General features: G+C 49.9%; 1 protein-coding gene across 1 annotated transcript in view; it reads left to right on the top strand.

Moving 5' to 3' along the window:
- Positions 1-9,634: 9,634 nt before the first annotated feature.
- The window catches only part of LOC137418444 (glutathione S-transferase theta-3-like), a 36,574-nt gene continuing 33,904 nt past the window's right edge, over positions 9,635-12,304 (top strand). The window contains exon 1 of the mRNA XM_068104506.2: positions 9,635-9,820. Coding sequence (XP_067960607.2) covers positions 9,709-9,820 — 112 coding nt within the window. The 5' untranslated portion in view covers positions 9,635-9,708. The remainder of the gene's footprint in view (positions 9,821-12,304) is intronic.

The following is a 12,304-nucleotide window of genomic DNA, read 5'->3' as shown; positions in this document are numbered from 1 at the left end:
GTGGAGCTTGACCCCCAGGTTGCGGGCGACCGCGCCGCACAGCTCGGAGGTGAACTGTGGTCCGCGGTCTGACGAGATGTCCGCCGGTGCGCCGAAGCGGGCGACCCAGGTGGCGATGAAAGCCTGCGCCATGTCGGCGGTGGTGGTGGAGACGAGGGGAACGGCCTCCGGCCACCTGGTGGTCCTGTCCACCATGGTGAGCAGGTGTGTGAACCCCTGTGATGGGGGGAGGGGGCCCACCAGATCCACGTTGATGTGGTCGAAACGGTGAAAGGTGCCAGCGGGGCCTGGGTGTGTCGGTGGACCTTGGCCCGTTGGCAGGCCGTGCAGGTGCTGGTCCAATCGCGGACGTCCCGACGAAGGCCGTGCCAGACGAATCGCGCCGACACCAGCTTCTGGGAAACTTTCCGGCCCGGGTGGGAAAGGCCGTGGAGGGAGGCGAAGATGCGGCGTTGCCAGGTGACGGGCACGATGGGGCGAGGCTGGCCTTGGGAGACGTCGCAGAGCAGGACAGTGTCCGCGAAGGGGATGTCGGCCAGGCGGAGGCCCATGTCCGCCGCCCGGAGGGCTTGCACCGTGGTGTCGGTGGTTTGGTCCGCCGCCATAAGCGCAAAGGCCACGCCCAGGTGGACCGCGTTCGCGCTGGCCCGGGAAAGACAGTCGGCCACGGCGTTGTTTTTGCCGGCGACGTGCCGGATGTCCGTGGTAAACTCCGACACGGCGGAGAGGTGGCGCTGTTGGCGGGCCGACCACGGCTCCGTGACCTTGGCCATGGCGTAAACCAACGGCTTGTGGTCGACGAACGCCGTGAAAGGTCGGCCCTCCAGGAGGTGGCGGAAATGGCGGACGGCCAGGTGTAGACCGAGGAGCTCCCGGTCAAACGTGCTGTATTTGAGCTCGTTCGGCCGGAGCTGCCGGCTGAAAAAAGCGAGTGGCTGCCAAACCCCGTTCACCCATTGCTCATGTATGGCGCCCACCGCGTAGTCAGAGGCATCCGTGGTGAGGGCGATGGGAGCGTTGAGCACCGGGTGAGCGAGCAGTGTTGCGTCGGCGAGGGCCCGCTTTGAGCTTTGGAAGGCCGCATCCATTGCTGCGGACCAGGCGATGTCGTGCTTGGCCGGCTTGCCCCGGAGGGCTTCGTAGAGGGGCCGCATGAGTTGAGCAGCGCGGGGCACGAAGCGGTGATAAAAATTCACCATTCCCAGGAATTCCTGCAGGGCCTTTATGGTGCGGGGACGCGGGAACGTGGTGATGGCCTCGACCTTGGTTGGCAGCGGCACAGCCCCGTTCTTGGTGATGTGGTGGCCCAAAAAATCAACGGCCGTCGTGCCGAAGTGGCATTTGGCCGGGTTGACGATGAGGCCGTGCTCGCTGAGGCGCCCGAACAGTGTTCGGAGGTGGAGGAGGTGCTCGGCCCGGGACGTGCTGGCGATGAGGATGTCGTCCAGGTAAACGAAAAGGAACGGCAGGTCACGCAGCACGCCGTCCATCAAGCGCTGGAACGCCTGAGCCACGTTCTTGAGACCAAATGGCATCCGCAAGAATTCGAATAAGCCGAACGGCGTGATGACTGCCGTTTTAGGGACGTCGGCCGCCCTGACAGGTACCTGGTGATATCCCCGTATGAGATCAATTTTCGAAAAAATGACCCGTCCCGCCAGACGGGCGGAGAAGTCTTGGATATGCGGGATCGGGTACCTGTCGGGGGTGGTAGCGTCATTGAGACGGCGGTAGTCGCCACACGGGCGCCATCCACCCCCCGGCTTTGGCACGATGTGCAGTGGCGAGGCCCACGCGCTATCGGAGCGCCGCACGATGCCGAGGTGCTCCAACGCGTCAAATTCGGCCTTCGCCACGGCGAGCTTGGCTGGGTCGAGGCGGCGGGCCCTGGCGTAGACCGGCGGGCCCGTGGTTGGTATGTGGTGCTCGATCCCATGCCGTACTGCGACGGCCGAAAACGTCGGCCGCGTGAGGGCCGGGAACTCCGTGAGCAGGCGAGCAAACTCGTTTGCCGCCGGGACGGCGTATGCCAGCTCGGTCGGCGCAGAGCTGCTCAATGTGCATACCAGGGAGCTGAAGATTTCGGCGTTGATTAAACGACGCCGTTGGACGTCCACCAGCAGTCCGTGTGCGCAGAGGAAGTCGGCGCCTAGCAGACCCATGGGCATGTTTGCAGTTACAAACGTCCAAGCAAAGCATTGGCCGCCGAAGCAGAGGGTGACGTTGCGCGGGCCGAAGGTGCGGATGGTCGATCCGTTGGCCGCAACCAAGGAGGGGCCGCAAACCGCGGATTGCCTGTCCTGGTCAGAGGCGGGTATGACGCTCAGTTGGGCGCCGGTGTCGCACAGGAAGCGCCGTCCGGACGCTTTATCCGTGATGAACAGTAAGTTGCCCGTGTGGCCGGCGCTCATGGCTGGTAATGAACGCCGGCCCGGCCGTTTCCCGGCCTGCCGAAGGTGCACGGGGGTCGGCATGTCCGGGCCTTCTGTCCGAACCTGGCATGATAGTAACACCACGCTTGGTCAGGTGGAGGCTCCGGTCGTCGTGCTGGAGGTGGTCGGCTCGGTGTAGCGGCCGCCAATTGCGTCGGCAGTTCGGTCGTCGACCGTGCCGGGTGCTCGGGCGCCATGGGTGTTGCGTCGGACGGCGGTGGGTCCCATGTCGCCGCTGCGATGCGCTGTCCTGCGGCGGAGATCTTGTCGGCTTCTCTGGCAAGGGCCCGGGGATCTGTGATCGTCGTGCTTGCCAGGGCGAGGCGTACCGGGTTAGGCAGCTGACGGAGGAACAGCTCCCGGAACAGGAATGCCGGAGAGTGCTCGCCGAGCAGTGAAAGCATGTAGTCCATTCGCTCGGAAGGGCGCGTGTCGCCGAGCTCGGGCAGGTCGAGCAGGCGCCGTGCGCGTTCCGCCGATGGGAGGGCGAAAGCGTCGAGGAGAAGCTTCTTAATCGCGCCGTATTTGTCAGCGGCTGGCGGGCTCTCGAGGAGGCTCAGGGCGCGGGCCGCGGTGGCCGAACCGAGTGCTGCTACCACATGGTGGAAGCGGGTGTCGTCGGCCGTGATGCCTCGCAGGGCGAACAGGGAATCCGCCTGTGCGAACCAAACCGCCGCGTGAGCCTCCCAGAAGGTAGGCAGTTTAAGGGCGACTGCCGTGTCCATGTCGGTAGGTCACCAATGAAGGAGCTGGGGCTCCCACGTCGATCGGAAGAATGGACGCGACAAAAAGCTGGAATTCATCCGAGTTGCTTTAATCAAACCAAACACTCAGGCACTCTGAAAAGCCCGTTTATCGGGCAGCAATATATATACATATTATCCCGGAGCGTTTGCCCAGGAAAGGCGAGAGGGGGCGTGGCCCAGCGTCCTGGCTGCGGCCTGGCAAGTTGAGGGCGAGCCTGCCCGGGCATGCCCGGGCGTCCCGACCGAGGCCTGGCAAGTTGAGCGCGGGCCTGCCCGGGCGTCCTGGACGAGCCCGGCATGGTGATCGCTCCGCGTCCTTGATAGGTGCAAGGCGATTGTGAAAACCCAGCGGTAGCCGCTACAATGTCAAATTACTTTTCATCATGTACACTGATTTCCTAGTAATAAAGAGAAACAAAATTTCAAATGTCTCTCAATCTCTCTCTCTGTCCCTCTCTCTCCCTCTCTCTCTCTAACTCTGTTCTAGCCCGAATTTTGTGAAGGCAGGGGTTCACCAACCTAGATGTGGGTCACTCCTGGGAGATCAATCGGCTGACTCCATGCTGCAGATTTGTTCAAGAGAACTGCCTGGGGCTGTATGACAACAACAACAACTCCCTACCCTAATCTAATCCCTCTTGCAGAGAAAAATTAAAATGTTCATTCTTATGCTAAATGTGTTAATGCGTCACCACAGCTATGCCCCGCTCACTATGCACATACTTAGCCAATACTGAATTTGGATGCAATTGAATAAAAATAGGGGCAATGCCCCTAGGCTCACCTGTTAGAACCGGGGAACCAATGTTAGGTATGGATGATCTAAGAAATATGTAAATTAGCTGATGGTTTAAACAAACTTGTGAAAAGACCGTGTGGAGATGATTCCTAGCAAGTTACATCTAATCGGAGGAATACTTTTTGAGAAGTCAAAAGTAGAAATCCCAGAATCGTAATGTTTTGATCCCATCAACTTTCAAATTGATCTACTTAATGTTTATTAAATGGGATTTGCAAGGCATCAGGAGGCCTTGGTCCTCAGAAGTTCTGCAAAGTTTTAATGAAAATAGGACTATTTGTTTTAGCATCACTGGTGATGAAGGTTGTGGTCAAGTTTCATCGAAATTGTGTGTGTAGTTTCGGAGAAGAGGATCGACTCCAATTGTTTACATACCGACTGACGGACACCCAATACCTCACCTGAACAATTTTTCTTCCAAGTGAGCTAAAAACTCGACTAAAAAACAATAACGTGTGGTTGGGAAGGGATGTGCCTCTTCTTCTTTTCAAGAATAATAAAATTTTTCAAGTCTTTTGCACAGAGTTTTTGTGGTGGAACCCCTACCCAGCATTGCTTTCCTTCCCCCAAGCTGTCTACAAGAATCCTGGGCCCCTGCGTTACCTGCGCCCTTGGTGACCACAGGATCTAGCAACATTAGCGTATGGCAGTCACAGCCCCGCTGGTTCTTTGCATAAATGGCCTCAGTGGTCTTCCACAGGTAAATCTTCGGCACTCAGGCCCACAAAAAATTGCACCATGGCCCACATGACCTCTTTACAATGGAGTTTTCATGACCTTCTTGGCTTGGACGGAACCAGCAACTGTACAGAAGGTGTCTTTAATTGAATGGCCTAGAGGGCCTACAAAACAAAGCAAGCAATATCCCTGGTGGTCCAATAAAAACGAAACCTGGCCCATTGGGCCATGAAACAAGCAGATCTTCAGACCTTTATCGCCTATGAACAAATAGCAGGTAGGTGGCAGCATGGCCTGGCAGCAAAAGCTGCAGATCTATGGCTTGGAGAAGTGGAGGTTGAGGACTTAAAGGAGAAAGGAGGAGTGGGCAACAGAGAGGTTGAGGACTTGAAGAGAAAGGGGGTGAAAACAGGGTGGGGGTGCAGAGAGGGGTCAGAGTTGGGCGAGATGGCTTGAGGACTTGGGGTCGAGGACTTGGGGCTGGGGGAGGGCGAGGGTTTAGGACTTGAAGTAGAAAGGGGTTGAAAACAGGGTGGGGGTGCAGAGAGGGGACAGAATTGGGAGAGGAGGCTTGAAGATTTGGGGTCGAGGACTTGGGAGTTGGGAGGGTGTGGGGGAGTGGGTGCGTTTAGGACTTGAAGTCACATACATTATACAGATTTTCTGAGGGTCCATGCCCTTATGATGTCAAAGGATATTCCTAGCAAACACCCAAAATATTCCACACTCTATTGGGAACTAATTCCCTTACAACAGCTCGGTGGAACCGGGTTTCTGCGAGTAGTATAATTAGATAATAACTAATTAGTAGTATAATAACCCTGGATCAGGGTCGTTTCCAGAGAGACGGCCCTGATCAATTAAATTATTATTCCATTGTACTGTACATTACTGTCCTTGTAATTCGTGTAAAGAACCTGCTGTCTCCATATTTACTTGTGCTGCATGTGATTTATGTACAAGCTACACTATGAGCCATATTATATATATATATATATATATATATATATATTTGTCTCAATCTGCCAAATTAATGGTGGTAATCTCCATTAACTCATTCAGTAAGTAATGAAAATAATTTCTTTTTTTTGTTAGTTTTGCTCGAGTGGTCAGGGACCACATCCACTTGCATTGTTACCTCTGCCACAGGTGGACGGAGGTTATGTTTTCACCCCAATATATCTGTTTGTCTGTCTGTGAGCAGGATATCTCAAAATGTTGTGGACAACTTATGACAAAACTTGGTGGATGAGTTGGGTAGATGACAAGAACAACCTGATTCGATTTTGGTTTGGGTCCGGATCCAGATCTGGCCTATCAGTGGGATACAAAACGTAAACTGTTCACCTGGTGGACGTTTGCGCTCTACCGAGTACCGTTCCAGTTCGTTGACATGTTTGCAGAAACCTGCCTGCTGGTTGCATCATTGTTAGTGGCATGGCTATGCCACTCTCGAACATCCTCTGAAGATTAGGCATGGATTTATAAATGTAGAACGAAGGTGAATGCAATTCCTTTGAGCTTCCTTGGCAGCCCGAATTTCGTTGTAATGTCAATACGGACTAAATTATCAACATACGTGTTCACCTTGTGAGGACCGTTTGGTGCTTTACAAGATTCATACATCTCGAAATTGCGTTCTCTTCAATGAGGAATTCTGCCTTGGTGACGAAAGCTATTAGTCAGGAATGCCCTGACATTTTTCACGACGTGTATCATCCGTTGGACATTTCTACAGGGCGAGTCCCAAATCCCAGGGCATGGTCTTAGCTGTTTATACAAGATTTGTTTATACCATCTTGTACAAGATGATTTTGTCACAAGCTGTTAACCTGTTTTCATGATCTGCATCTGACAATTCACAAATGACAGTTGGTTTATATGGTTTCATGTGAAGGTCTTCTTTCGTTGTGCGATGTAACGATGAATACGAAACACCCAACTCTGCAGAACGCTTCCGTAATGATTTTTTTTCAGAAATCTGGGAATGGATTTTTAAAAATGTTTTGGATTCCCAAATCACTAATTTTTGATCATCTGCTGCACTTGGTGTCGAGAACACTTCCAGTCTAAAATGCATTTTCCCCCAAAGATGAAGATTTCATTTTGACGGTGCTGGATTTCCAAATCGCTTCTCAAAGTATTACTGCACCTGTTTCATCCTCTTGTTTGTGTTTCTCCCCTCATGGTACCACACTACTCCTCCCAGCCTCTCCTCCACTGTAAATGGACTCGTGTCTGCCATCTTGGTTTAATGTATTATTTGTATTATCTGAAAAAAAGAGAAAACAGTATAAATATATGGTATAAACAAATCGTGAATAAGCAGCTAAAATCGTGTCCTGGGACTTATGACTCGCCCTTTAGTTCGTACACATTGCAATAACTAATATAACAAGAAAGAGCAATCAGATCGCAGACCCTCGCCAGGACGTGTTTTCAGTGGTTTTTAAGGCTTTTATGTTAAAACAAATATGGCGGCCGAACCACGTGACCGATGACGTCATGTTTTTTTGACCCCATCAATTTATCCCTAAATGACGCTCAAGAAATTTCATCTTGATCGGATGAAGTTTTGTACTTGTCGAATTATGATGTCGCAATGGAGACACCTATGACATCATCATTAACATATTTTATTCCCCATGGAGAGTTCTTTACAATGAGCCATGTCTCAATTTTTTCTATTCAGCACTTTCGGAGATATAGAGGTGCAAAATTTTTCGGTTTTTCCAAGATAGCGCCCGTACCACGTGACCTATGACGTCATAATTATCAATAAACATTCTACAGGTGGAGTTGCACCTATGGTGAAAATTTCCTGTCAATCGGACCAACGGTTGCAGAGAAAATCATATTTGATTTTGAACATTAAAACATGCAATGAAGGGAGCGGGAGACAAGAGGGAGAGAGCGGGAAGCACACAAGCACAACAACAGAAGACAACAGGGACGTCGGTAGATCTGTGGAAGAGAGAGGGCTGGGGGAGGAGGGAGCGGTACACGGTATAAAGCAAATGAAAACTTCTAGGAATTTCAGGAATGAAGTTGGGGATTTAAAGAGGTGGATTTGGGGTGTTTTAACGGAGGTAGAAAAGATCAAGGTTTTGGATGGGGGAAGATAAGAGATGGTGGTGAACAGCTGTTTTAAAGACCTGGAGGGAGGAGTGGGATTGAAGAGAGTGTGGGAGATTGTTCCAGAGGCGGGAAAAGGAGGATTGATGGAGTGAAGGTGAGCAGAGAGTCTTGATTCGGACCTGAACCAAAATCGAATCTGCTTGTTCTTGTCACACACCCAACCTGTCCACCAAGTTTCGTCCAAATCCGTCCACAACTTTTTTAAATATCATGTTGTGCATCGTTTTTTGGCCTTTCTCCCAATGGTGAAGAATCACTTAGAAAATTAAATAATTCTCATATCCGAATCCATATTCAGATCTTCACCAAAATCGAATCGAATCGTCCTTGTCAGACACCCAACCGGTCCACAAAGTTTCGTCGTAACTTTTTGAGATATCCTGCTATGTATAGTTTTTGGCCCCATCTCCCAATGGTGAAGAATCACTTATAAAATTCGAGTAGCCGGATCCGAATCCGGATCTTCACCAAAATCTAATTATTTCGTCCTTGTCACATACAATACATCTCTGCCAAATTTCGTCCGAATCCGTCCATAACTTTTTGAGATATCCTGCTATGTATAGTTTTTGGCCCCATCTCCCAATGGTGAAGAATCACTTATAAAATTCGAGTAGCCGAATCCGGATCTTCATCAAAATCGAATCATTTCGTCCTTGTCACATACAATACATCTCTGCCAAATTTCGTCCGAATCCGTCCATAACTTTTTGAGATATCCTGCTATGTATAGTTTTTGGCCCCATCTCCCAATGGTGAAGAATCACTTATAAAATTCGAGTAGCCGGATCCGAATCCGGATCTTCATCAAAATCGAATCATTTCGTCCTTGTTACATACGCTACATCTCTGCCAAATTTCGTCCGAATCCGTCGACAACTTTTTGAGATATTTTGTTCACAAACAAACAAATAAACAGGGGTGAAAACATAACCTTCATTCACCTTTGGTGGCGGAGGTAATAAGGAACAGGTTTCATCAGGACGATAGCAAATGAGTGATGAAAATAAATAAATTAAACTATTAAAAGTACAAGTTTGGTAAATAAATAAACAAGGTAATGCAAAGCACGATTCTTCCTCCCCCAACATCCACCCCTCCCCTAGAAAAAACGGTTGCCATCGATACATTAAATTGTCCATTTCATGAAGATTAAAATTGATGATGATTAATCAAAGCAGACAGGTCCATCAAATGAAAATTGATTATTATTCAGATGAAAATTGTTTCCAGGGCGAGTTGGAGGAGTTTTACGTTGAGTTGACCTTTGACCTTTTGACCTCAAAAATAGTTTGTTTTCCAATTCAGTGATGCATTATGCAAATACTCTTTAACTTACAGGTTAATCCAGTTTGAGTACCAGTTCACTGGTAATTCCCTGTTTGTCGTTAAAGGCGGCAAAAAGGGTTGGCGTCAGGAAGGGCATCCGGCCGTAAAACATTGCTTCAAATAGGGGACCGAAAAACAACAACAACCACGGTTCCCGAAAAAGGCCAACCCCCGCTTTGCGGGGAAAAATGGCCTCTAAAGGTGTTTTTTTTTTTTTTTACAGGTTAATCGGATGAAAAATGACAATTTTAGAAATTCGACCTCAAGATGACTTTTGACCTTTGACCTTAAAAATCAATGGGCTTCTTCCTTATGTCAAACTCTTACCATCTGGTGAAGTGTCGTGAAGATCGGTTTAAAATCGTGACCTGTAGTCGATTGACAGACAAACAGACACACAGCTCAACAGCAAATTCGGCTATACCTGCGAGTTGTCCTTCCCTCGCATCCGCTCCGCCCCCATTCCGTACGCTCCGCCCACTCGATTTGCAAGCTCCACCACGGACCGTGCCGCTCTCGGTGTTTGTTGTAAAGGAACCACGCAGAGGAAAGGCGCGTTCCAGCACTGTTTCTCAGTTGGACCGTCATGGCTGTGCGTTTGTACTGCGACCTCAGCTCGTCTCCCAGTCGAGCGGTTTTCTTGTTGCTCAAAAGCAGCGGCGTCACCTTCTCTATGGAGGAGCTTCAGCTGGAAAAAGGTGCGAACACCCCGGTCACACACTTCGCGGTCTCAGGTCGCACGGGGTTCACCGTTCAGTTCTAATAATATATAATATATCAGCGATGCTTACCTGTAGCTCGTAGCCTCGTTTACACTGGTTCTCAACACCTATTTAATGATTGCACCTGCTTTAATACCTGTGATGTACCGGTACGTACGAGGGTCGTCGGATGGTCCACAACCTAACAACAACCTAAGTTTACGACTCTTTTGGTGATACTTTAAACTGAGTGTCCCATCTGCAGGTATCAATCCGTGGACGTTAACCCACAGTGTCCTTTGCGGAGAGTAGGTGAGTTATCACCGGCATCGTCGCTGAATTCCAAATTCTGGCCATAACTACCACCGAGAAGGCAAGAAATCACCTCGTGTAATCATTGGCAGAACTGAACCTACCTTTGGCCAGATCATCGGAAGAATTAGGTAGGAGAGCTTAAAGGTATATCCATTCACCTTTGTGCTGTGCAACCTGGATTTGTATCTCGACAGTTATAAATTGTCACCTTGGTGTATCTCATGCAGGTGGTGCGAGGTATCAATGTGTGCACCATCCATTTGACTTTAAGCCTGAGGATCCATTGACCAGCACTGGTATTTGGTGGATGATAAAGATTCCTGCACGGTGTCTTTAGCAAAGAATAGGCAAGTTATCGCTGGCATCCTGAACCCCACATCCTCCTCATCCTCTTCTTCTTTAGCGGCCACAATTATCCCACTTTTCTTATGGGGTCGGCCAGGGTAAGCTTGGCCCAAGTCTTCACGAACCGACTGGCCAGGGCTGACGTTTGAGCGGGAACCTTGAACAATTTTGCAAATTCCTGCCAAAATCACTTTCGGTGGAACATCCGACTTTTGTGAAAATTTTGTGGAAAAAACTTGAAAATTCTTGATTTTTTTTCTTTAAAATTTTCTTGAAAATTAAAAAAAGCAGATTTTTGGAAATTTGTACCAAAAACTTGCCCTGGCTGATCCCACACGAAGGGCGGGGGGGGGGGGGGGGTGGGGGGTTATATAGGTATGTTTACTATTTAATTTCCCAATGACTTTTAATGAACTTTTAATGAATTTGTTTTTGAATTAATGCATTTCTAAGAAGCTTGTGAATGTGAATCCACATTTTCACTGGCACCAAAATCTTTGAAACCATAGCTTGAGTCGATGATTTGTTCAGGACTCCCTCCAGCTTGTGCAATGAAGGTACAACCTGATATGGTTGACTGCCTAAATGACTGTGTACACTCTGCAGAACCACCTCCGCTGACTGACTGTGTACACTTCAAGACAGCAAGAAGTGTAAGTTGGTGTCAAGGGGGATTTCAAAAGAAAGAATTATTTGGCAATCGCAGTTTAGGCTTGAATTTGTCATTTGTTCAGAGTGCCGGAGATAACTTGGCTCCTATTCGCAAAAGAGGCCAAGGGATCTTTAACATCCATCAACGACCATTGCTGCCAAACGGGTCCTCTGGTTTAATATCCACCTGAAGGAGGATGATGGAGCACCCTGCATGTGGAACTCCAAGGTGAGACGAGAATCCAGGCGAAAGACAGCTCAAGACAAGTGCGCATACCTGCAAGGTTTGGTGCAGCAGGAGTCAATTTGGCCAATCATGCCTGTGCTGCACCAACACCAGTGTCGTCACCAATTCACATACAAGCTACCCACCATCCACACAAGCTACCCACCATCCACACAAGCTACCCACCATCCATACAAGCTACCTACCATCCACACAAGCTACCCACCATCCACACAAGCTACCCACCATCCATACAAGCTACCCACCATCCACACAAGCTACCCACCATCCACACAAGCTACCCACCATCCACACAAGCTACCCACCATCCATACAAGCTACCCACCATCCACACAAGCTACCCACCATCCACACAAGCTACCCACCATCCACACAAGCTACCCACCATCCACACAAGCTACCCACCATCCACACAAGCTACCCACCATCCACACAAGCTACCTACCATCTGCACAAGCTATTCACCATCCACACAAGCTACCCACCATCCACACAAGCTACCCACCATCCACACAAGCTACCCACCATCCACATAAGCTACCCACCATCCACACAAGCTACCTACCATCCACATAAGCTACCCACCATCCACACAAGCGACCCACCATCCACACAAGCTACCCACCATCCACACAAGCTACCCACCATCCACACAAGCTACCCACCATCCACACAAGCTACCCACCATCCACACAAGCTACCCACCATCCACACAAGCTACCCACCATCCATACAAGCTACCCACCATCCACACAAGCTACCCACCATCCACACAAGCTACCCACCATCCACACAAGCTACCCACCATCCACACAAGCTACCCACCATCCACACAAGCTACCCACCATCCACACAAGCTACCCACCATCCACACAAGCTACCCACCATCCACACAAGCTACCCACCATCCATACAAGCTACCC

This window comes from Myxine glutinosa, chromosome 6 (genome assembly GCF_964187855.1).
Source record: "Myxine glutinosa chromosome 6, kmMyxGlut1.1, whole genome shotgun sequence".
Classification (NCBI taxonomy): Eukaryota; Metazoa; Chordata; class Myxini; order Myxiniformes; family Myxinidae; genus Myxine; species Myxine glutinosa.
This window is presented reverse-complemented; position numbering and strand designations above follow the sequence as displayed.